This window comes from Panthera tigris, chromosome D1 (genome assembly GCF_018350195.1).
Source record: "Panthera tigris isolate Pti1 chromosome D1, P.tigris_Pti1_mat1.1, whole genome shotgun sequence".
NCBI classification, from domain to species: domain Eukaryota; kingdom Metazoa; phylum Chordata; class Mammalia; order Carnivora; family Felidae; genus Panthera; species Panthera tigris.
This window is the reverse complement of record NC_056669.1, coordinates 57,178,639-57,205,585: the sequence shown is the minus strand read 5'-3', so window position 1 is coordinate 57,205,585 and position 26,947 is coordinate 57,178,639. Positions and strand designations below refer to the sequence as shown.

Genomic DNA, 26,947 nt, shown 5'->3' with positions numbered 1-26,947 from the left:
TCTGTGTACCACAATTTATTTTAATCTATCACCTGTTGATGGATACTTAAATTGTTACTGATTTTTCTCTATTGAAAACAATGCTACATCAATAGATATGCCATATCTTTGGATAAATTCCTAGAAGTTCAAGGTACTGCCAGTTTGTCTTTTGTGAAGGTTGTGTACTGATTAGTTGGGAGATGATGAAAACAACATGAAATAATATGAGGGATTAAAGGTATAAACAAGGAATGGTGATCAAAAATGATTATAGCAGGAGTGTGCCTGGGTGGCTTAGTTGGTTAAATGTCTGACTTTTGATTTCAGCTCAGGTTGTGATCTCATGGGTTCATGAGTTTGAGCCCCACATCGGGCTATGTGCTGACAGTGGAGAGCCTGCTTAGAATTCGCTCTCCCCATCTATCTCTGTTCCTCCCCCGCTCCCCAATCTCAAAATAAATAAAAATTTTTAAAAATTATTATAGCAGGAATGATATTAGAGTGACTTGAGAGGATAGGCATGAGCCTATAACTAAGAACAAGGAGAGGGGCGCCTGGGTAGTTTGGTTGGTTAAGCATCTGACTTTGGCTCAGGTCATGATCTCACAGTTCATGGGTTTGAGTCCCACATCAAGCTCTGTGCTGACAGCTTGGAGCCTGGAGCCTGCTTTGGATTCTGTGTCTTCCTCTCTCTCTGTCTGTCCCCTGCTTGCATTCTGTCTCTCCCTCTCTCAAAAATAAATAACATTAAAAAAAATTTTTTTAAAGAGCAAGGAAAGAGAATTAGCAGGTTTTCTGACATATGTACACAGATTATATCTGTGATTAAAATATGCTAATGAACTTCCTAAAATCCTAACATTTTTACTCTTAAATCTATATTTGAACTTTTTAAGACACACTTTTAATGTGATGGTTTCTGTATGAAAACTCCTCATTCTTTAAGAGAAAATACCCCTCGGGATTTATACCTGGGATGCAGGGCTGGTTCAATATCCGCAAAACAATTAACATGATTCATCACATCAATAAAAGAAAGGACAAGAACCATATGATCCTCTCAATAGATGTAGGGAAAGCATTTGACAAACTACAGCATCCTTTCTTCATAAAAACCCTCAAGAAAGTAGGGATAGAAGGAGCATACCTCGACATCATAAAAGCCATATATGAACGACCCAATGCTAATATCATCCTCAATGGGGAAAAACTGAGAGCTTTCCCCCTAAGGTCAGGAACAAGACAGGGATGTCCACTCTCACCACTGTTATTCAATATAGTATTAGAAGTCTTAGCCTCTGCAATCAGACAACACAAAGAAATAAAAGGCATCCAAATCGGCCAGGAGGAAGTCAAACTTTCACTCTTTGCAGAAGACATGGTACTCTATATGGAAAACCCAAAAGATTACACCAAAAAACTGCTAGAATTGATTCATGAATTGAGCAAAATTGCAGGATATAAAACCAATGCACAGAAATCGGTTGCATTCCTATATACCAACAATGAAGCAACAACAGAAAGAGAAATCAAGGAATCGATCCCATTTACAGTTGCACCAAAAACCATAAAATACCTAGGAATAAATCTAACCAAAGGGGTGAAAAATCTACACACTGAAAACTGTAGAAAGCTTGTGAAAGAAATTGAAGAAGACACAAAGAAATGGAAAGAGATTCCATGCTCCTGGATAGGAAGAACAAATATTGTTAAAATGTCAATACTACCCAAAGCAATCTACATATTCAACGCAATCCCTATCAAAGTAACACCGGCATTCTTCACAGAGCTAGAACAAAGAATTGTAAAATTTGTATGGAACCAGAAAAGACCCCAAATAGCCAAAGCAATCTTGAAAAAGAAAACCAAAGCAGGAGGCATCGCAATCCCAGACTTCAAGCTATACTACAAAGCTATAATCATGAAGACAGTATGGTACTGGCACAAGAACAGACACTTAGATCAATGGAATAGAATAGAGAACCCAGAAATGGACTCACAAACGTTATGGGCACCTAATCTTTGACAAAGCAGGAAAGAATATCCAATGGAATAAAGACAGTCTTTTCAGCAAGTGGTGCTGGGAAAACTGGACAGTGACATGCAGAAGAATGAACCCAGACCACTTTCTTACACCATACACAAAAATAAACTCAAAAGAGATGAAAGACCTAAATCTAAGACCTAATCTAGATTTAGACCTAAATCTAAAGGAAGCCATCAAAATCCTCAAGGAGAAAGCAGGCAAAGACCTCTTTGATCTTGGCCACAGCAACTTCTTACTCAGCACGTCTCTGGAGGCAAGGGAAACAAAAGCAAAAATGAACTGCTGGGACCTCATCAAAATAAAAAGCTTCTGCACAGTGAAGGAAACAATCCGCAAAACTAAAAGGCAACCGACAGAATGGGAGAAGATATTTGCAAATGACATATCAGATATAGAGTTAGTATCCAAAATCTACAAAGAACTTATCAAACTCAACACCCAAAAAACAAATAATCTAGTGAGAAATGGGCAAAAGATATGAATAGACACTTCTCCAAGGAAGACATCCAGATGGCCAACCGACATATGAAAAAATGCTCAACATCTCTCATCATCAGGGAAATACAAATCAAAACCACAATGAGATACCACCTTACACCTGTCAGAATGGCTAACATTAACAACTCAGGCAACAACAGATGTCAGCGAGGATGCGGAGAATGAGGATCTCTTTTGCATTGTCGGTGGCAATGCAAGCTGGTGCAGCCACTCTGGAAAACAGTATGGAGGTTCCTCAAAAAACTAAAAATAGAACTACCCTACGACCCAGCAATTGCACTACTAGACATTTATCCAAGGGATACAGGTGTGCTGTTTCGAAGGGACACATGCACACCCATGTTTATAGCAGCACTATCAACAATAGCCAAAGTATGGAAAGAGCCCAAATGTCCATCATGGATGAATGGATAAAGAAGATGTGGTATATATATACAATGGAGTATTACTCAGCAATCAAGAATGAAATCTTGCCATTTGCAACTATGTGAATGGAACTGGAGGGTATTATGCTAAGTGAAATTAGTCAGAGAAAGACAAAAATCATATGACTTCACTCATATGAGGACTTTAAGAGACAAAAGAGATGAACATAAGGGAAGGGAAACAAAAATAATATAAAAACAGGGAGGGGGACAAAACATAAGAGACTGTTAAATACGGGGAACAAACCTACGGTTGCTGGAGGGATTGTGGGAGGGGGGATGGGCTAAATGGGTAAGGGGCGTTAAGGAATCTACTCCTGAAATCATTGCTTCACTATATACTAACTAGTTTGGATGTAAATTTTAAAAAATAAAAAATAAAATTAAAAAAAAAAGAGAGAAAATACCCCTGCCTGCAGTTTTCATTTCAGATTTACATTTAGCATTTGTTGATCAAGATTTTATCTTTTCATGCATAACTATACTTGAACTCTCTCTCTCTCTTTTTTTCCTTAGCCCTGGAAGAAAGCGAGACTTTTCCCCTGTTTCTTGGAGTCAGTACTTTGAGTCCATGGAAGATGTAGAAGTAGAGAATGAAACTGGCAAGGATATATCCTTTACAAAATGACTTATTCTTTAACAAGTTTATAATGTTGTCTAAGAAGACATGTGAATTTCTAAAATGTTCTTTCTCCCTGCTGTTTATTTCATTTTTGTTCCCTACCTGTTCTTTGTAAAGCATGAAATTTAACCTGTAAGTCTGTGCCAACGTCTTACATGGGTAAAATTGTCTAATGCGTGGGGAAAGAAGAATTAAATTCCTAAAACTGGTGTATCTCTTAAGGGCACAGGGGGAGGTTTCATGAATCAAGTGAGTTGAATCAGTTTGGCATCTAGAAACTAGGGACTATGTCCTCATTAGGGCAAAGGGAATCTTTTTTTGTTTGCTCATTGAAAAAGTGGTCATACAGGCTCCATCCTTCAAAAACAGGTTTGGTGTTTCAGAAACTTGTATTTAAGTGTCTCTTAAGTTTGTAAGTCTGTAGCTTTGCATAGAGCGTTGTACTGCCTGAGTTTTCTAGTCAGTATTATGATAAAATAATCAAAAACTTCAGTGAGGAAATGCTTAGATCTTTAACTATTCATACACTTTTCGAGTTTACAAGAGTGGTTCAGAGGGTCCTGTCCTACTCCTTCTGCATGGAGGAGGCCATTCTGCCCTATCCTGGGCTGTGTTCACGGTAAGTAAGTAGTTGATAGTAATATTTGATGTTATCACAACGATTGTTTACTTCTGGATGAATTTGACTTACCTAACTCTTTATTCTGTGCTCACTCATATAGCTTGATATAAGAAGGTTAGGGATGCGAGTTGATTCAAAATATTTGTTATGGTAGGCCCAAGATCACCTGTTCTTTAAAGTTCTTAACTGGGATGAGCTTAGTGCGTGAATTCTTCAAATATTTTATAAAATGTTGTGTATATATTGCATTAGGATAAGGGAGATGGAATTTGTCCCTGATCATATGTAGGGGTCTGTATCTAAATAACTTAAGTAAGAGATAAGCAGAAATAATCTACTCAGGTACTTTAGATAGATATAATGTCTATCCTTTATTTGTCTCCTTCATTGAGTGTAGTGTAGTACTTTACACATAGAGATGTTCCATAAATATTTGGAAGATTTTCCTTTTTTATTTTTATTTTAAAAAAATTTTATGTTTATTTGTTTATTTTGAGAGAGCGAGCAGGGGATGGGCAGAGAGAGAGGGAGACAGAGAATCCCTCTCATGAACTGTGAGATCATGACCTGATCTGAAATCAAGAATTATGGCCAACTAAGTGGCCCAGGTGCCCCTTCCTTCTTTTTTATAATAATGCTTTATATTTTAATGGTACTTGTGAGCTACTGGGAAGTAAACCCTGGTCCAGAGTAGAGGATGTATATCTGTGTGAATGCTACCAGTTCTAGATCTTTCTGATATGCTTAACTCTATGCAAGGAGAGATACTGCTGAGGAAAATACTAGCAACGTTCCATCTAAAATGAAATTGTCGTCTTTTCTTGTGTATATCAAGCAGATGTACATATTTCTTTACCACCTGGGAGTCTGAAGGACAGAAAATGGGAGCAAGTGGGAATGATGTACTAGATAACGGATCTAGATGGCTATGGAGTTTAGGAGTGCCCTGAACATATCATTTTGTTCCTGGCAGCAGGATTATTGGGAATAGTTCTCACAACATAGGCACCTACTCGTATCTGTTACTAAATTACTAAATGATCTGATTCCTATCTTATTTGCTACTTCCTTTCTCCTACCTTAGGACATAGCTGTTTGATTTGCCCGTAAGTCCCAGGCTCTTTCATCTCCCTACACCTGTGTTGTCTAATAGAAATATAATGCAAGCCATAGATGTAATCTTTTTTGCCACATATGTAATTTAAAATCTAGTAGGGACATAAAATAGCTACAAAGAAGGAGGTGAAGTTATTTTTAATAATATATATTTTATTTAACTCACTGTACCCAAAGTATTATTTCAACAGGTAATCAATATAAAAATTACTATTGAGATATTTCACTCCATTTTTTTATACTGTCTTTGAAAATCAGTGTGTATTTTAGGCACTTATAACACATCTCAGTTTGGACTACCCACATTTCAAGTCCTTAATAGCATTGCTTTGATCATTTACATTCTTCAACTAGATAGCTTTTTTGGAGGTTTAGATCATGGCTTATTTATGCCTGGCACATAATTGTATGCTCAAGGAATGTTTCTTGAACGAACAAGTAACAGCATCACACGCCTGTTCCTAATATAGCAGCTGTAGTAGTAAATGTACTCCGGTTGCCCGGTACTTCTGGTGGTCAGAGCCACCAGAAATTGTTCATGTACTATGACTTGGCTGGCTCTGCTCTAAACTAGTACACTGTCACTGGGCAGCTAACACCAAGACATGGAAGGAAAGAAATGTGTGACTGCAGAGGGGAAAGAAGCTCCCTCTTAATTGGTGTGTCACATTCATACAGCGGAGTTGAAACTTGCTAGGGATAGTGACTCCAGGCTCTACCTCGTAAGAAATTTGGCAAAAAGTAATGTTTGGTTAGGAAAAGCTTTATTCCAAGGACAGTAGATAGTGGGTCACAAGATTTTATAAAATTTTGATGAGAATTACCTATGTAAGCCAATAGTAGTCTCACTATATTCTTTGAACTTTTGATCTGCTAATATCAAGAGTCCCTAGGACTCTAATATAAAATCAGAGCTAATGTTACCTAGTTGAGTGTTCAGAGTCCTTAGAGATGAGGGATCTGCATAGGGCTAGAACAGATTCCCTGTAAAACAGCTATTGCTTTTGACACTAAGGGAAGGAAAAATGAAGTAGGAATTGGAAGATGTGATTTCTAGTCCCAGTTTTGCCAGTATTGGTAATATATCCTTGAAGAAGCTACTTAAACCATTGAGCAAGCCATGTAAACTTTTATTCTCCAAATAGTCTTACATTTCAAGGTTTCCTTGAAAATTATGTAAAATAATGGAATATGAAAACTGTAAATTTTAAAGTCATGTATAAATATCCTAATAAGTGATTTGTTGACATATATCGATAATAAATATTTTTATCTCATAGGTAGAAACAAGTAATATGGAAAGTGCCTGGCATAGAGGAGGGGATTGATAAATAGCTGCTGACGTTGTTATACTTGTTATTGTAGAGGATACTCTAGTTCTTCTTTTACCAAAGTGTATTCTACAGATTACAAATCCCATGAGATATTAATGAAATAGGGTTTTTGTGATTAAATGAGTTTAAGAAATATTACATACAATGTTCTCTTATCTCTCAGAAATTCACTATATATCAGTACGTTACTAAAGCCTTAGGCATGTTCTTCTAAGTTAATCTATTTCATTTCAACTGTCTTCTAAATGTATTCTATCACTCAGTTCCTTTTTTCTTCTTTTTTTAATGTTTATTTATTTCTTTCGAGAGAGACAAGGGACAGAGCAGCAAGTGAAGGATGGGCAAAGGGAAAGAATCCCAAGCAGGTTCTGTGCTGTCAGTACAGATCAACATGGGTCTTGATCTCATGAACTGTGAGATCATGACCTGAACTGAAATCAAGAGTCTGGACATTTAACCGACTGAGCCACCCAGGCACCCCTCAATTCCTTTTTTCTAAAAACATCTATTAGCATTCCAAAACTTTGTGAAAGTTTTTCATAGATAGGTCATTATGCCCCAGTTGTTTACCTGGTTTACTTATATAATCAAGGAAATTCTCTACTACTCAACTTAATGGCTTGGGCTTTTACTGGCTAAATTTACCTGCCCTTTTTTGTTGTTATTCTTGACAGTGTACCAGCCTGCTAAATGAGTTTATATGTGACAGTGCTTTAAAAATAAGAATGGCTATGTAAACATTAGTGCTGTGGCAACAGACTTGACTCCAGAGGTCATATTTTCGTAAACACTAGAACATGATCCAGTAGGCAGCCATGTCAAACAGCAGGAACAGACCCAAGTACCTTATAATCATGAGAAGCAGAATTTCCCTCAGACATCCACCCAGATGATAATTGGTAAAATAAGGTAGTAAAATAGAAACAAAAAGGCACTAGCATAGCAGGAGGATGAGTGTATTAACAACCAAAAGAAGACAGGGAACAACTGTGATTGATATTTGGGATGCTAGATCATGAGATCCTTGACAGAACTGTGCCTCATTCACTCTTAATATGACAGCATACAGGACCTGTGTTGGGAGTTGTTGCTCAATAGTTATTCCTTGAGTAAGTTAACATCAGTCTTGAACAATTAAGAAAAGGTTAAATTTTGTACATTGTATCCTGTTTGAGAAAGAAGAAAAGATGTAATTATCCTAAAGATTTTGTCAAATGTTAGTAAGCCGTTTACATATGGCTGATACATAAGGAAGTTATATAACATGGTTAGAATCCCAAACACAGGATATGCGACACTAAGGACATGAAGAAACAATTCATGGAGAACAAACAGGAGAAAGTTCATCCTCACTAGTAATCAGATATGATTAACATAGGAGGTATCATTTGTTTTTGATATCAAATTAATATTATCCAAAACTAATTCTCAGTGTTGGCAAAGGCGCTAGAAAACAAATACATTCTAATTTTTTTTAATGTTTATTTATTTTTTGAGAGACAGAGCATGAGTGGGGGAGGAGCAGAGAGAAAGGGAGACACAGAATCTAAATCAGGCTCAGGCTCAGGCTCAGGCTGTGAGCTGGCAGCACAGAGCCCAACACAGGGCTTGAACCCACAAGTCGTGAGATCATGACCTGAGCTGAAGTCGCATGCTTAACCAACCGAGCCACCCAGCTGCCCCAATAAGAAATGTTCTAATGCTGCTCTTTTGTGCATATAAGCTTCATAAGAAAAACAAAATAAGGGTTAGCTTGGTGAAAGCCAGGGTCAGTGGTGTGTGTGGTTTAGAGGGTCCAACTCTTTATTTCAGCTCAGGTCATGATCTCACAGTTCATGACATTGAGCCCCACATCAGGCTCCACGCTCACAGTGTGGAGCCTACTTGGGATTCTCTCAGTCTCTCTCTCTCTCTCTCTCTCTCTCTCTCTCTCTCTCTCTCTCTCTCTCTCTGCCCCTCCCTCACTCGTGTATGCACACATGCTCTTTTTCTCTCTCAAACTTTAAAAAAAAGAAAAATATGAGAGTTCACTCTTTAATAAGATCAACCAATCAGGAAATAACTTGTTAAATCCCTGCTTTGTACCAGGCATAATGTTAGGTGGTATGGATACAGTAGAGAATTAAACACATCCTATCCTCTTGTTCATATGATGTTTTAAATCTAATGGGGAAGATAGGAAAAATGAAGATGGCACATGTAAACAAATAACACAGCAAAAAAATTAAGCAGCTTTCATCTCAAACAGATTGGGGTTTGAATTTCAAAACAACTTAATCTGTCAGGCTTTTGTTTCTCAGTCTGTAAATGTGTATAATAACACCTAAGTCAATAGGGAAATTGTGAGAATAAATAAAAGATATGAGTGAGCCTCTTGATAAAGTGTTTGACTCAAGCACTCAGTTTTAGACAAATTTACAGCATCTCTGTACAAGATACAAAAGTAACAGAGGAGGAAATTATTAACTCTGGTGATGATTGAGGGGACTATAAGGAAAGTTTCATAAGAGAGAAGACATCTGAACTAGATTTTGAAGACTGAATAGAAGTTGGATTATAAAGAAAGCATTCCAAGGAGAGAGAAATGTAAAAGCAGTGAAAACTGTAACAATGAAGTGTGTTTTGGAAATTATCAGTAGCTTGAGTACAGAGTATGAGGATAGTGAGCAGGGAAAGAGGTGCCTAGAGATCATAGGGGAAAAATTATGGGAGGACCTTTTGTATCAGGAAGTACACCTTATCCTTTAGTTCAGGGTAATAGTAGATACCTGTTTTTAATTTTTTTTTTTTTAACGTTTATTTATTTTTTGGGACAGAGAGAGACAGAGCATGAATGGGGGAGGGGCAGAGAGAGAGGAAGACGCAGAATCGGAAGCAGGCTCCAGGCTCTGAGCCATCAGCCCAGAGCCCGACGCGGGGCTCGAACTTATGGACCGCGAGATCATGACCTGAGCCGAAGTCGGACGCCCAACCGACTGAGCCACCCAGGCTCAGATACCTGTTTTTAAACACTTCCCCCATCCATATCCACATTAAGTATATCTTAGGATGTCAAAATTGGCAAGGGGTATGTAAAGTATGTTTAGTTTGAAATAATCACAAACATATCCAGACTGGGAAGTTCTGGGAAGTTGAGTATTTTGATATACCTCTACCTACTTCTAATTGAGTGTCACAGTTATAGGCAATAAGTTATTGAAGGGTGTTAGTCAAGATACTACTATAGCTAATGGATTGGGCCAGAGACACAAATGGAGGCAGGCAGACTAGTTAAAAGACTATTCTTGTATTACACAATTCTAAATATTTGCTATCTTGTGAAATGTTAATTTCTCCCCAGAAGGAGAAAGTTCAATTAATTTTTTTCACCATGTAAAAACACTACTTAGACTGGTACTGTTTTAAGCAGCCCAATTTATTTATGAATGTAGCATCAGTCTAATACTAAAACTAGGCCACAAAAATGCAGGAAAACTATGAGCCAGTTTCAATTTCAATTATCAAATAGATGCAAAATCCTAAATAACAGCAGATTGAATCCAGTAGTATAGTAAAATAATAAATAGATTAGAAAATCTATCAGTATAAGGGTGCTTGGGTGACTCAGTTAAGTGTCCAACTCTTGATTTCAGCTCAGGTCATGGTCAGTTCGTGAGATTGAGCCCCACATCAGGCTCTGTGCTGACAGTGTGGAGCCTACTTGGGATATTCTCTCTCTCTCTCTCTCTCTCTCTCTCTCTCTCCCTCTCTCCCTCTCTCCCTCTCTCCCTCTCTCCCTCTCTCCCTCTCTCCCCCTCTCCCCCTCTCTCCCTCTCTCCCCCTCTCCCCCTCTCCCCCTCTCCCCCTCTCCCCCTCTCCCTCTCTCCCTCTCTCCCTCTCTCCCCCCCCCGCCCCTCTCTTTGCCCCTCCCGCTCATTCTGTCTTTCTCTTTCAAAATAAATAAACATTAAAAAAAAAAAAAAAAGAACATCTATCAGTGTAATTAATCTCTTGCTTAACTTGATACCCAAAACAGGACTTGATCAAATACAGTACCCACTTAGGTTGCAAACTTCTGGCACCTGGGAATAAGTGAATAACTTCTTTTTTTGTTTTTTAATTTAATTTATTTTTTTTAATTTACATCCAAGTTAGTTAGCATATAGTGCAACAATGATTTCAGGAGTAGATTCCTTAATGCCCCTTACCCATTTAGCCCAACCCCCTCCCACAACCCCTCCAGTAACCCTCTGTTTGTTCTCCGTATTTAAGAGTCTCTTATGTTTTGTCCCCTTCCCTGTTTTTATATTATTTTTGCTTCCCTTCCCTTATGTTCATCTGTTTTGCATCTTAAAGTCCTCATATGAGTGAAGTCATATGATATTTGTCTTTCTCTGACTAATTTCGCTTAGCATGATACCCTCTAGTTGCATCCATGTAGTTGCACATGGCAAGATTTCATTCTTTTTGATTGCCAAATAATACTCCATTGTGTATATATACCACATCTTCTTTATCCATAAGTGAATAACTTCCTTAACTTTATTGAATTTATATACCAAAAAATTATATAAATATACTTAGTGGTGAAATATTAGACACTTTCCTTTAAAGTCAGGGACAAGATAGGGGTAATTTTTCCAACATTATACTGGAGGTTCTGGCTAAACAATAAAACTAGGAAGAAAAATGAGTTTTAAAGACTTGAAAAGAATGAGAATTGTCATTACTTACAAATATTATTGTCTTTCTAGAATATCAAGGAAAATCAACTGAAAAACTAGTTAAGCCTTAGTTTACAAGGTCAGTATCTTAAAATCTGCCTTTTCTAAGTTGGGAAATATCACAGGAAAAATGATCCTATTCATGAAAGCAACAAAACTATAAAATCTGGGAATAAGCCTTACTTAAAAAAAAAAATAGCATAAGATATTTATTGAGAAAACATTAAACTTCACAGAATCATGTTCCTGTATGTTCTGACAAACTTGTTAAAATCTCACTTGGGTTTTTCATGAGACTTTATCAACAAACTCTAAAATACACACAGAAAAATAAATGCCTGATAATGACCAAGATAATTTTGAAAAAGTGCAAAGGGACTTGCCCTCTCAGATATGAAAACATACTCTAAAACTATCAATAGTGTGGTATTGGCAGAAAGAATCAAGAAATAAATCCATGTATAAAACACAAGTTAATATACCATAAAAATAACAATCCAAATGGATTTAACTACCAAATTAAAAAAAACAAACCTTAAGAACGTATATGATGTTGGGGCAGGGCTTTTTAAAGTTAACCACAAGAAGTAAAAGCCATAAAACCCACAAACCGTGAGATCATGACCTGAGCTGAAGTCGGACGCCCAACTGACTAAGCCACCCAAGTGCCCAATGTTTATTTTTGAGAGAGAGAGGGACAGAATACGACTTGGGGAAGGGCAGAGAGAGAGGGAGATACAGAATCCAAAGCAGGCTCCAGGCTCTGAGCCGTCAGCACAGCTCAAATCCACAAACCATGACATCATGACTGAGCCAAAGTCAGATGCTTAACTGACTGAGCCACCCAGATGCCCCAGCAAAAGTAGTTCTAAGAGAGAAGTATATAGCAATACAGGCCTATCTCAAGAAACAAGAAAAAAGCTCAAACAATCTAATCCTCACCTGAAGGAACTAGAAAAAAGAGCAAAGCCCAAGGTGAGTAGAAGAAAGAAAATAATAAAGATCAAAGCAGAAATAAAAGACCTAGAGACTAAAAGAATAGAAAAAAAATCAGTCAAACCAAGAGCTGGTACTTTGAAAAGATAACAAAAATTGACAGACTCTTAACCAGACTCATCAAGAAAAAATAGGACCCAAATAGGTAAAATCAGCAATCAGAGAAGTAACAGCTGATACCACAGAAATACAAAGGACTATAAGAAAATACTATGAAAAATCATATGCCAACAAACTGGACAACCTAGAAGAAATGGATAAATTTCTAGAAACATACAGTCTTCCAAAACTGGACCAGGAAGAAATAGAAAACCTGAATAGACCAATTACAAGAAATGAAATTGAGGGACACCTGGGTGGCTCAGTTGGTTGAGTGTCTGACTCTAATTTTGGCTCAGGTCATGATCTCACAGTTCATGGGTTTGAACCCCTGCCTCATGCTCAGTGTTGACAGCAGGGGGCCTGCTTGGGATTCTCTCTCCCTCTCTCTCTGCCTCTCTCCCGCTTGAGCACACTCTTGTTTTCTCTCAATAAATAAATAAACTTAAAAAAAAAAAAAAAAGAAGAAGAAATGAAATTGAATCAGTAATCTAAAAACTACCAGAAAATAAAAGTCCAGGACCAATTGGATTCACAAGTGAATTCCACCAGACATTCAAAGAAGACTTAATACCCATTCTCCTCAAAGAATTCCAAAAAAATAGAAGAGGAAGGAAAGCTTCCAAATATATTCTACAAGGCCAGCATTGTCCTGATACAAAAATCGGACAAAGACACTACAAAAAAAAAAGCCTGTGGACCAACAGCCATGATGAACATAGATGCAAAAGTCCTTAAAAAAATACAAGCTTACAGCATACAGCAATAAATTAAAAGGATCATTCAGCACAATCAGGTGGGACTTATCCCTGGGATGCAGGGATGGTTCAGTATTCACAAATCAGTCAACATCATATACCACATCAACAAAACGAAGAATAAAAATCATGACCATCTTAATAGATGCAGAGAAAGCATTTAACAAGACTAACATCTATTCATGATAAAAACTCAATAAAATGGGGTTAGAGGGAACATACCTCAACATAATAAAGACCATATATGGAAAACCCACAGCTAACATCATATTCAGTAATGAAAAACTGAAAGCTTTCTCTCTAAGATCAGGAACAAGACAAAGATTCCACTCTAACCATTTTTATTCAACATAGTAGAAGTCCTAGCCATAGCAATCATGCAAGAAAAATAAGAGGCATCCATATTCGTAAAGAAGTTAAATTGTCACTGTTTACAGATGACATACTATATATATAGAAAACTCTAAAAATTCCACTAAAAACTACTAGAAGTAATAAATGAATTCAGTAAAGTGGCGAGATACAAAATACCCAGAAATCGGTAGCATTTCTATTCACTAACAGTGAAGTGACAAAAAGAGACTTTAAAAATACTATTTACAGTTAATACCAAAAAGAATAAAATACTTAATAAACTTAACCAAAGAGGTGAAAGACCTGTACTCTGAAAAATATAAAACACTAGTGAGAGAAATTGAAGATGACACAAACAAATGGAAAGATACTCCCTGCTTATGGATTGGAACAATTAATATTGTCAAAATATCCTTATTACCCAAAGCAATCTACAGATTCAGTGCAGTCACTATCAAAATACCAGCAGCATTTTTCACAAAACTAGAACAATAATACTAAAACTTGTATGGGTCTCCAGAAGACACCAAATAGCCAAAGAAATCCTGAGAAAGGTACCACAATTACAGATTTCAAGATGTGCTACAAAGCTGTAGTAGTCAAAACAGTATGATACTGGCACAAAAACTGACACATAGAGTGGCGCCTGGGTGGCTCAGTTGGTTAAGCGCTAGACTCCTGATGCTGGCTCAGGTCATGATCTTACGGTTGTGAGATTGAGCCCTATGTTGGGCTCTGCACTGGCATGGAGCCTGCTTGGGATTCTCTCTCCCCCTCTAACCCTCCCCACTTGCTCGCTCTCTCTCTCTCAAAAAAAAAAAAAAAAAATAGACACATAGATCAATGGAACAAGATAGAGACCCCACAAATAAACCTCATATATATATGTAAATGTCATATATACGGTCAATCTATGATAAAGTGGGAAAGAATATATAATAGGGGAAAGAGTCTTTTCATAAATGGTACTGGGAAAACTGGACTATTTTCTGGCACCATACATAAAAATAATCTCAAAATGGGTTAAAGACCTAAATGTGAGACCCGAAACCATAAAAAATCCTAGAAGAGAACACAGGCAGTAATTTCTCTGACCTCAGTCATAACAACATATTTTTGAGGTGGGGAGGGGCAGAGGGAGAAAGAGAATCCTAAGCAGGCTCCATGCTCAGCTCAGAGCCCAATGCAGGGCACAATCTCATGACTGTGAGATCATGACCTGATCTGAAATCAGGAGTCAGATGCTTAACCAACTGAACCACCCAGGTGTCCCTGAACATTTTTTAGGTAAGTCTCCTACGTCAAGGGAAACAAAAGCAAAAATAAACTATTAGAACTACATCAAAATAAAAAAGCTTTTGGAAAGCAAAGGAAACCATCAACAAAACAAAAGGATGGTTGTCTCCTACTGAATGGAACATATTTGCAAATGATATATCTAATAAAGGTTTAATATCCAAAAATATATAAAGAATTCCTATAACTTGACCAAAAAACAGTCCAATTAAAAAATGGGCAGAAGACCTGAATAGACATTTTTCTAATGAAGACATACAGACAGCCAATAGACACATGAAAAGATACTGAACATCACCAATGATCAGGAAAATGCAAATCTAAACCACTATGGGGTATCACCTCACACCTGTTGCAGTCACTAAAATCAAGAAGACAAGAAACAAGGAGTGTTAGGATGTGGAGAAAAGGAAACCCTCAGGCACTGTTGGTGAGAATGTAAATTGGTATAGCTACTGTGGAAAGCAGTATTGAGGTTCCTCAAAAAATTAAAAACAGAAATAACATATGATCCAAGAATTCCACTATTAAGTATTTACCTAGGGAAAACAAAAACACTGGTTCAAAAAGATACATGCACCCCTTATGTTTATTGCAGTATTATTTACAGTAGCCAAGACATGTAAGCAACCTAAGAGTCCATCAGTAGATGAATGGGTAAGGAAAATGTGGTATACAAAGGAATATTACACAACCATAAGAAAGGATGAGATCTGCCATTTCAGGCAACATGGATGGACCTTGAGGGTGTTATGCTAAGTGAATTAAGTCAGACTGAGAAAGGTAAATACCATATACCACTCACAAATGGAGGCCAACAAATGAATAAATAAAAAGCAGAATCAGAACTATAAATACCAAGAATAAACTGTTGATTACCAGAGGGAAAGGGGGACACTGGGCAAAATGGGTGAAGGGGAGAGGGAGATACAGGTCTCCAGTTATGGGATGAGTAGGTCACGGGAATAAAAAGCATAGCATAAGGTCAGCAGTCAATGATATTGTAATGGGACAGATGGTGGCTATACTTATGAACATAGCATAATATATAAACCTGTCAAATCACTAAGGTGTATACCTGAATCTAATGTGACATTATAAATCAACTACACTAAAAAAAAAGAAAAGAAGAGTGGTCAGATAAGTCTAGTTCTTAAATAGCTGCATTTCATTGAAACATTCCAAAAGTGGGAAAGTTGTACCATTTGAGACAAGATCTGGAATGACTATTATGGATGTGCTCTGACACTTTTTCATTACTTATGAAACGTGTTGAATTTACTTTGTTCTTTTATTGTTTCCTATTCTTAATTTGCCACACTAGGATATACACATCATGAGAACAGGAACATTGCCTGTCTTTTTCATACCGCAACCCCATTATGCAATTGGTGCCAGATTTTTATAAGCTATAGAAAGATTTGTTAAATAAGTGAATGGAAAAATCAATTTTATAACATTATTGTCAGTGTTTTCTGACAGGCACATAAGATTATAAATTATTGCTTTTAAGTTAAAATTGGAATTGACAGTTACTTCCTTCAAATGCATATTTTGTTATCTTTTTTTTTTTTAATATAGAGCAGTAAAGCATACTTGACACAATCTTTGCCACTTAATTTTATTTCCAAAATACAGATTTGTTTTTGGCATTGAAGACTTTACTGCCACCATAATGTGTTAAATAACTCTAGTAAATTAGTTTTCAAGAACAAATAGCAAAGTATAGTAGAATTTCAGTCCATTATTCTCTTTTAAAGTTACTCATTTTTCTTTTCTAAAAAATTTTTTTAAGTTTATTTGAGAGGCAGCATGAGTTGGGGAGAGGCAGAAAGAGAGGGAGAACGAGAATCCCAAGCAGACTCCACAGTGTCAGCACAGAGCCTGATGTGGGGCTTGAACCCACTAACTCACGAAACCTGAGCTGAAACCATGTGTTGGATGCTTAACCGACTGAGCCACCCAGACACCCCTATCCATTTTTCATTCATTAGAGTAATGGAAGTAGAAACAGAATTCATTTTCTAGGTGATTTTTTTTTTTTAATTTTAAATGTCTGTTTATATTTGAGAGAGAGTGCACGAGTGTGGGAGGAGCAGAGAAAGACGGAGACAGAATCTGAAGCAGGCTCCAGGCTATGAGCTGTTAGCACAGAGCCTGATATAGGACTTGAACTCATGAACCATAAGATCATGACATGAGCCAAAGTTGGACGCTTAATCGACTGAGCCACCCAGACCCCCCTCTAGGTGATTATTAAAAATTTTATTTACTTAAATAATCTCTACACCCAATGTGTGGCTTGAACTCACAACCCTGAAATCAAGAGTTGCACGTTTCTATGACTAAGCTAGCCAGGTGCCCCTCTGGCTGATTTTTAAAATGTGATTTAATATACTAACAGTGAACTCTCTGAAAAAGAATAAAATGGTCCCACCTATAATAGCAAATAAATAAAACACTTAGGAATAAATTTAACCAAGGTGGTGAAATATCCGTGCACTGAAAATTGTAAGACATTGATGAAAGAAATTGAAGAAGACAAATAAATGGAAAGGTACCCCATATTCATGGATCAGAAGAATTAATATTGTTAAAATGTCCATATTACCCAAAGCCATCTACAGATTCAATGCAATACGTGTCAAAATTTCAATGACATTTTCCACGGAAAAAGAAAAAGTCCTAAAATTGGAGTGGGACAACAAAAGTATTGAATAGCCAAAACAATTCTGAGAAGAAGCCATCACAATTCCTGATTTTAAATTTTATTACAAAGCTATAGTAATCAAAACAGTATGGCACTGGCATAAAAATAGACACTTAGGCCAATGGGACAGAATGAAGACCTCAGGAATAAAGCCATGCATATACAGTTAACTAATATTTGACAAGGAAGCCAAGAAGACTCCATGGAGAAAGGGTAATCTTTTCAGTAAATAGTATTGGTAAAACTGGATAACCACATACAAAATGAAATTGGACCTCTGTCTCACATCACTCACAAAAATTAACTTGAAATGAATTCAAGATTTAAATGTGAGACCTGAACCTGTAAAACCACCAAAAGAATATATAAGAAAAAAAACCCCTAGGGGCGCCTGGGTGGCTCAGTCGGTTAAGCGTCCGACTTCAGCTCAGGTCACGATCTCACGGTCTGTGAGTTTGAGCCCCGCATCAGGCTCTGGGCTGATGGCTCAGAGCCTGGAGCCTGCTTCCGATTCTGTGTCTCCCTCTCTCTCTGCCCCTCCCCCATTCATGCTCTGTCTCTCTCTGTCCCAAAAATAAATAAACGTTAAAAAAAAAAATTAAAAAAGAAAAAAAACCCCTAGACATTGGTCTTGGCAATGATTTTTTGGGTATAACACTAAAAGTACAAGCAACAAAAGCATAAAGAAACAAGTGGGACTACATCAAACTATCATCAAAATGAAAAGGGAACCTATGGAATAGGAGAAAATTTTTGCAAACCATCTATGTGATAAGTGGTTAATATCCAAAATGTGTAAGGAATCCATACAACGCAATAGCAAAAAAAAAAAAAAAAAAAAAAAAAATCCAGTTGAAAAATGGACAAAAGACTGGAGCCCCTGGGTGGATCAGTTGGTTAAACGTTCGACTTTGGCTAGGTAAGTTAAACTCACGGCTCATGAGTTCAAGCCGCACTGGGGACTGTGTACTGACAGCTCTAAGCCTAGAGCCTGCTTCACATTCTGTATCTCCCTCTCTCTCTGCTCTTCCCCTACTCATGCTCTCTCTCTCTCTCTCTCTCTGTTACTCAAAAACAAACATTAAAAAAATTTTTTTAAACAAAAATGGGCAAAAGAATAGACATATTTCCAAAGAAGACGTGCAAATGGCCAACAGGTACATGAAAATATGTTCAGCATCACTAATCAGGAAAATACAAATCAAAACCACAATGAGATGCCACCTCACAACTGTTGGAATGGCTGTTATCAAAAAGACAAGAGACAAGCGTTGGCAAAGCTGTAGACAAAAGGGAACACTTGTGCACTGTTGGTGGGAATATAAATTGGTACAGTCACTATGGAAAACAGTATAGAATTCCTCAAAACATTAAAAATAGAATTACCATGTGAGCCAGTAATCCCACTTCTGGATGTATATCCACAGGAAATGAAAAAAACACTTTCAGAGAGGTATGTGTACCTCATGTTTGTAGTATTACTGACAATAAGCAAGATATGGAAACAACCTAAACATTCAACATAAATAGATAAAGAAACTGATACACACACACGAATATTATTCAGCCATAAAAAAGAAGGAAATCCTGCCTTTTGTAACAACATGGAGAACCTTGAAGGCTTTATATTATGCTAGGTGAAATAAGAGAAAGACTAATAATACTTCATGTTCTTACTTGTATGCAGAATCTAAAAAAGTCAAATTTATAGTAATAGATATTAATATTAGTTGTCGAGGGCTGCAAGGTGGGGGAAATTGGGAGATATTTGTCGAAGGGTATAAGCTCTTGGCTATAAGATTAAGTTCTCGGGATCTAATGTACTACATTACATACTGTGTGGTATGTATATACTGTTAATTGCTTATTCTCTATTGTATACTTGGAAGTTAAGAGAGTCTATCTTAAATGTTCTCACCACGCATAAGAGTAAATGGTAATCATGTGGGGGGATAGAAATCTTAACTAACCTTATTGTGATAATCATTTTGCAGTATACATATTTATCAAATCATCACATTGTACAACTTAAACTTACATGTAATATGTCAGTAATATCTCGATAAATCTGAAGAAAAAAAAGCCATCTTTACCAAGATGACAGAGGGCTACATCAAAGAGATTTATCTCCTCTCTTTCTTATTACTTTTCTATATTTTCAACACTTTTATAATGAGACTGTATTCAAGATGATATATTTAATCACTTAGAAATAAAATGAGGGGGAAGGTGACTTAAGAAATTTGACTTGTTTTGTGTTATACATTGACTGTTATATTTGTAACTTACCTTGATTCTAGTTCTGTTTTTACTACTAACCTGCTTTATGACCCTGAGCAAATAATTTCCTTTCTCTTGGCCTCAGTTTCCTCACTTATAAAATGTGAGGGTTAGGCTAGACCCATTATATTCCCAAAAGGTAAAAAATGTTGATGACATTTACTAACACTAGTTATGATGTATTGTCAAAGAATCTAGTTTATTTGAGGAAGAAGCTCTCCAATTATTCCAGGTTTGTTTAAACTTCAAAAATTGTACCTCCTCATGATATGATTTTTTTCAATATATCTTTATTTAACTGTGGTACAAGGTTGTGTATACTACTGTATCTATCTTTTTTTTTTTTAATTTTTCTTGATGTTTATTTATTCTGGGAGAAAACAGAGACAGAGTGTGAGAAGGGAAGGGGCAGGGAGAGGGAGAGATACAGAATCTGAGGCAGGCTCTGGGCTCTGAGCTGTCAGCACAGAATATGGATGAGAATCATAGGTAATAGTAGAACTCAGAGGTTCATCGTTTTGAGGTGTTTACTGTGTGTTTCATGAAAAGTGAGGAAGAGTTAGGACTTAAAGAGGGATTTAGGTGAAGAGAGCCATATTTTAAAGTCGGGATAGATGGCACAAAAACAGACACTCAGATCAATGGAACAGAATAGAGAACCCAGAAATGGACCTACAAGCATATAGCCAACTAATCTTTGACAAAGCAGGAAAGAATATCCAATGGAATAAAGACAGTCTCTTCAGCAAGTGGTGCTGGGAAAACTGGACAGCGACATGTGGAAGAATGAAACTAGACCACTTTTTTACGCCATGCATAAAAATAAACTCAAAATGGATGAAGGACCTGAATGTGAGACAGGAAATCATCAAAACCCTAGAGGAGAAAGCAAGAAAAAAACCTCTCTGACCTCAGCCACAGCAATTTCTTACTTGACACATCTCCAAGGGCAAGGGAATTAAAAGCAAAAATTATTGAGACCTCATCAAGATAAAAAGCTTCTGCACTGCAAAGGAAACAGTCAACAAAACCAAAAGGCAACTGATGGAATGGGAAAAGATATTTGTAAATGACATATCTGATAAAAGGTTAGTATCCAAAATCTATAAAGAACTCACCAAACTCCACATCAGAAAAACAAATAATCCAGTGAAGAAACGGGCAGAAAACATGAATAGACACTTTTCTAAAGAAGACATCCAGATGACCAACAGGCACATGCAAAGATGCTCAACATCACTCCTCATCAGGGAAATAAAAATCAAAACCACACTCAGATACCACCTCATGCTGGTCAGAGTGGCTAAAATGAACAAATCAGGAGACTATAGATGCTGGCGAGGATGTGGAGAAACGGGAACCCTCTTGCACTGTTGGTGGGAATGCAAACTGGTACAGCCGCTCTGGAAAACAGTGTGGAGGTTCCTCAAAAAATTAAAAATAGATCTACCCTATGACCCAGCAATAGCACTGCTAGGAATTTACCCAAGGAATACAGGAGTGCTGATGCATTAGGGACACTTGTACCCCAGTGTTTATAGCAGCACTTTCAACAATAGCCAAATTGTGGAAAGAGCCTAAATGTCCATCAACTGACAAATGGATAAAGAAGATGTGGTTTATATATACAATGGAATACTACTTGGCAATGAGAGTACTACTGGAGAGTATTATGATAAGTGAAATAAGTCATACAGAGAAAGACAGATACTATATGTTTTCACTCCTATGTGGATCCTGAGAAACTTAACAGAAGACCATGGGGGAGGAGAAGGGGGGAAACAAGGTTACAGAGAGGGAGGGAGGCAAACCATAAGAGACTCTTAAATACTGAGAACAAACAGGGTTGATGGGAGGTGGGGGAGAGGGGAAAGTGGGTGATGGGCGTTGAGGAGGGCACCTGTTGGGATGAGCACTGTGTGTTGTTTGGAAACCAATTTGACAATAAATTATATTTAATATATTAAAAAAAACCTCTTTGATATTGGCCGCAGCAACTTCTTAACATGTCTCTGGAGGCAAGGGAAACAAAAGCAAAAATGAACTATTGAGACCTCATCAAGATAAAAAGCTTCTGCACAGGAAGGAAACAATCAGCAAAATTAAAAGGCAACCGACAGAATGGGAGAAGATATTTGCAAATGACATATCAGATAAAGGGCGAGTATCAAAAATTTATAAAGAATTTACCAAACTCCACACCCAAAAAACAAATAATCCAGTCAAGAAATGAGCAAAAGACATGAATAGACACTTCTCTGAAGAAGACATCTAGATGGCCAACCAACACATGAAAAAATGCTCAGCATCCCTCAGCATCAGGGAAATATAAATCAAAACCACGATGAGATACCACCTCACACCTGTCAGAATGGCTAACATTAACAACTCAGGCAACAACAGATATTGGTGACGATGCGGACAAGGAGGATCTCTTGCACTGCTGGTGGGAATGCAAACTGGTGCAGCCACTCTGGAAAACAGTACGGAGTTCCTCAAAAAATTGAAAATAGAACTACCCTACAACTCAGCAATTGCACTACTAGGCATTTATCCAAGGGATACAGGTGTGCTGTTTCGAAGGGACACATGCACCCCAATGTTTATAGCAGCACTATCAACAATAGCCAAAGTATGGAAAGAGCCCAAATGTCCATTGATAGATGAATGGATAAAGAAGATGTGTGGAGTATTACTCAGCAATCAAAAAGAATGAAATCTTGCCATTTGCAACTACGTGGATGCAACTAGAGGGTTTTATGCTAAGCGAAATTAGTCAGAGAAAGACAAATATCATATGACTTCACTCATATGAGGACTTTAAGACACACAACAGATGAACGTAAGGGAAGGGAAGCAAAAATAATATAAAAACAGGGAGGGGGGCAAAACAGAAGAAACCCCTAAATATGGAGAACAAACAGAGGGTTACTGGAGGGGTTGTGGGAGAGGCGATGGGCTAAATGGGTAAAGGGCATTAAGGAATCTACTCCTGAAATCATTGTTACACTATATGCTAACTAACTTGGAAGTAAATTAAAAAGAAAGAAAATTTAAAAAAAAAGTTGGGATAGAACCAAAGTATGTACAAAAACGAAGAGAATCGTCAGTTTTTTAGTTTTACTTAAAATTGAAAAGTTTTGTATTTCCAATTTGGCTCAGGTCATGATCTCAGGGTCATGGTATCAAGTCCCATGTTGGGCTTTGCACTGAGTGTGGAGCCTGCTTAAGATTCCCTCTCCCCCCCTCCCCCCCGTTTCCCTCTGCCCCTCTCCCTGCTTGTGTTCTCTCACTCTCTCAAATTAAAAAAAACAAAAACAAAAAACCCATATGATCCAATAATTCCACTACTGGCTAGTGGACTACCCAACACTAATTTGAAAAGATATATGCACCCTTGTGTTTATTGTAGCATTATTTACAATAGCCAACATATAGAAGCAACCTCAGTGTCCGTTGCTAGACAAATGGTTAAAGAAGATGTATATACAGAGAATGGAATATTACACAGCCATAAAAAAGAATGAGATTGTGACATTTACAACAACATGGATAAACCTAGAGAGTATTATGCTAAGTGAAATAAGTCTGAGAAAGACAAATACCATATGATTTCACTTGTATGTGGAATCTAAAAAGAAAAAGAAGAAACAAAGCAGAGTCAGAGCTATAAATACAGAGAACAAACTGATGGTTTAAGAGGGGAAGCAGTCGAGGGATGGACTAAATAGGTATAGGGAAGGGGGAGATATAGGCTTCCAGCTATGGAATGAATAAGTAACAGAAATAAAAGGCACAGCATACAGTCAGTGATACTGTCATAGTGTTTGTATTTGGTGAGCATAAGTTAATGTATAAACTTGTCAAATCACTATGTTATATACCTAAAACTAATGTAACATTATACACCAACGTACTCAAATGAGAAAAAAAAAGGAAAGTCTTCCTTTGATTATCTTGAGATTCTTGAATTCTGATAGGTATTCGTTCAACAGTTATCATTGGTAATGGGGAAAGTTTACTAAACCAGATTTTCTTTTCTTCCTAGGCGGCGATCATTAGTAGGGTTCAGTGTAGAATTGTGGCTTTAGATCTGCGAGGTCATGGTGAGTGATGTACTTAATTAGTCACTAACTCTGATAAATTTGCCAACCCCTTTGAATACTGTTAACTATTACAAGTTTCAATATGGCCACAGAATAACCTGGTCCATTCCATTTGGGCTCTTTGAGGGAAGTCTTAGTTTCCAGCTTTTACAAAAGATATTTTATAAATACACATATATGTTATTGTTTAGCTATGAAAATGTCCTTTAATGTAACCAAATTCTGATGCTGATGATGTATAAGGAATGTAAATAAATCTTTGCTAGGCTACTGGAGTTACATCTTCCTTAGGGTGCCCAATTATCAAGATGCATCTTTAACATAGAAAATCCTTGCTAAGCCCATCATACACAACCATAAAGTCTGCATTTCATTCCCAAAAGTAAGATTTTTAAAAGAGAATACTCTTGCTTTTATAATTTGTATTTTTGGGAATTTTATTTTTTTAAATATTTTCTTTTTAGGTGAAACAAAAGTCAAGAATTCTGAAGACCTGTCTGCAGAAACAATGGCAAAGTAAGTAATGTAATATTGTTTATACATCACCTAGCTTCCATTACTATTATAAATAGTAGTGTAACTATTTACTCTCCTAGTGAGACTGCTGTACAATAATTAGCATAGAGAAAATTTTATTTCTGTTGTTTTTCCCCTGTATTTGGTGTCTCCTTAGTATTTAATCCTGAAAGAAACCTCCATCTTTCTTGATATATTCAGCATTATGTCATCACATAAAGCACTTGAAAATTCTTTGAGTTACAGTTTAGTTTCTGTTGTCTTTTGCAAAGTTTTCTTCTGTTGACAGAGTTGAATAGAATCTGAATATCTATTGGGAACTTATGCTTGAAAAGGGGGTTGTATACAAAAGACCCTGCCATGTAAGATGTTCTTACGGTTTCCTGCCCATGTTCTTTATCCAACTTCCTAGAGAGACAAGAACAAGATATTAAAGAATTAATGAGGGGCACCTGGATGGCTCAGTCAGTTGAGAGTCCAACTTCGATTCAGATCATGATCTCACAGTTCATGAGTTCAAGCTCCGTGTTGGGCTCTGTGCTAACGGCTCAGGGCCTGAAGCCTGGTTTGAATTCTGTGTCTCTCTCTCTTTTTGCCCCTCCCCTGCTCGTGCTCACTCGCTCTCTCTCTCAAAAGTAAGACACACTAAAAAATTTTTTTAGAAAGAAGAATTAGTGATACCCTGGGCCTCAAGGTACAAGATGGCTATAGTATGTACAGTAGCCTCAGACATGGTCACTCATCAGATTTACCTAATAAGTGATTGAAATACAGATGATATGACCTTACCCCAGACCTACTGAATTAGTGCTTCTACCGGGGGGATCTGGACATTTATTTATATTTTGATAAAGCTCTGTAAAGAAATCTAATGCAGCCAGTCCTGTGACTGGTGTTTGGGAACCACTGACCTATATTGTAAACAGGATTCTTCTAACTACCCGGCTTTAATACATGGTCTCTCAAGTATTTGATCAACTTCGGCCAAAAATATCTTGTCCCTTCTTACTTTAGCAACTTTAATTCAAGAGTAAACTGTGTTACCTTCAGAAATGAAACTCATGTGGTCATAGTTTTATTGTTATAGCAGATACTGTTTGTGTGCTATCTGCCAGACTTTATTAAGTGTAAATTAAGCACTTATTAAGAATAAATAATTTATTTAATTAAGTTATTTATTTTAATTATCTACATTATTCTATAGTGTACATATTATCCTTTTTTCTTGTTTTACCCAATGAGTATACAGACTCAGATTAAATGACTAACTGTATGAGGTCACACAGTTAATAGACCAGAATTGTGATCATTCAACTATGGTGCTTGGCAGAGAGAGAGAAAAATAACAATATATGGTACCATTCCATTCAATGACCATATGCCTGAGAAACCATGAGAAGGGAGCTAAGAATCTGTTCTCTCAGTTGTTCCTAATGCCTTTGTAATATGAGAACAATAAAGCCCAAGATAATCAAGTATGTTGGTGATACCTATTGAAAGATTTGTGAACAATTTTTAAGGTTTCCTGACTGTTGACAAAAAAGTGAAATCCATCATCTAAGTCGCCAGGTTGCCAAAGGGTTATGATGACTTGGATGATGTCCTACAGGAATTTGAAGAATTAATTGAGGGAGGACCTGAAGGATACATTGCCTAATAATGTATCAGTCTGAGACAATCAGGAAAGAAAAATCACAGTAATTTAAACAGGGAAAGTTTAGTATAAAGACTTATTAACTATAATAGGGGATTGGAGTAATGAAGAATTGGCTAATAAGAAATAACGAGAACAGGGGCGCCTGGGTGGCTTAGTTGGTTGAGCATCCAACTCTTGATTTCTGCTCAGGTCATGACCTTAGGGTTGTGGGATCAAGCTCCACATCTGCATCTGGCTCTGCACTGAGCATGGAGCCTGCTTAAGATTCTCTCTCCCCACCTCTGTCCCTGCTCTCATGCTGGCTCTCTTAAAAAAAAAGTAGTAAAGAGAACACTGAAAAATATATGTTTAATTAACTTGATTGTGGGAGTCATTTCACAATATACTCATATATCAAATCATCACGTTGTACACTTTAAATATATTAAAATTTTATCGGTTATACCTCAGTAAAGCTGGAATACTTTTCAAGAAAAAGGAAGAATAGCAGATATAAGAAGCAGAGAACTACACCTTGGGCTGACAGAGAACACTAATGGAAGAGGTTGAGATTTAGACCCTGTTGTAGAGGGCATGACTGTGGCTTACTAAAGACAGAGAAGTCATTTGGATGCCACTTTGGCAGAACTGGCCAGATACCTGCCCTCTAGGGTGCAGGGGAAGCTGTTCACAGGGAGGTATCTCACCAGAGGCACTCTGCAACAAAAATATCGGGAATGGTTCCAAAGATCTGCTATATAACATGGTACCTATACTTAATAATGACATAATCGTGTACTTAAAAAGTTTGTTAGGAGGGTAAATATCATGTTAAGTGTTCTTATCT

The 26,947-nt window shown here is 37.1% G+C and overlaps 1 protein-coding gene across 5 annotated transcripts in view; it reads left to right on the top strand.

Moving 5' to 3' along the window:
- The window catches only part of PPME1 (protein phosphatase methylesterase 1), a 102,761-nt gene that overhangs the window by 45,327 nt on the left and 30,487 nt on the right, over positions 1-26,947 (top strand). For all 5 annotated transcript variants that reach the window (XM_042959533.1, XM_007080855.3, XM_007080856.2 and 2 more), the window contains 4 exons: positions 3,469-3,562; positions 4,101-4,193; positions 23,891-23,948; positions 24,413-24,464. In XM_042959533.1, coding sequence (XP_042815467.1) covers positions 3,524-3,562; positions 4,101-4,193; positions 23,891-23,948; positions 24,413-24,464 — 242 coding nt within the window. In that variant the 5' untranslated portion in view covers positions 3,469-3,523. The remainder of the gene's footprint in view (positions 1-3,468; positions 3,563-4,100; positions 4,194-23,890; positions 23,949-24,412; positions 24,465-26,947) is intronic.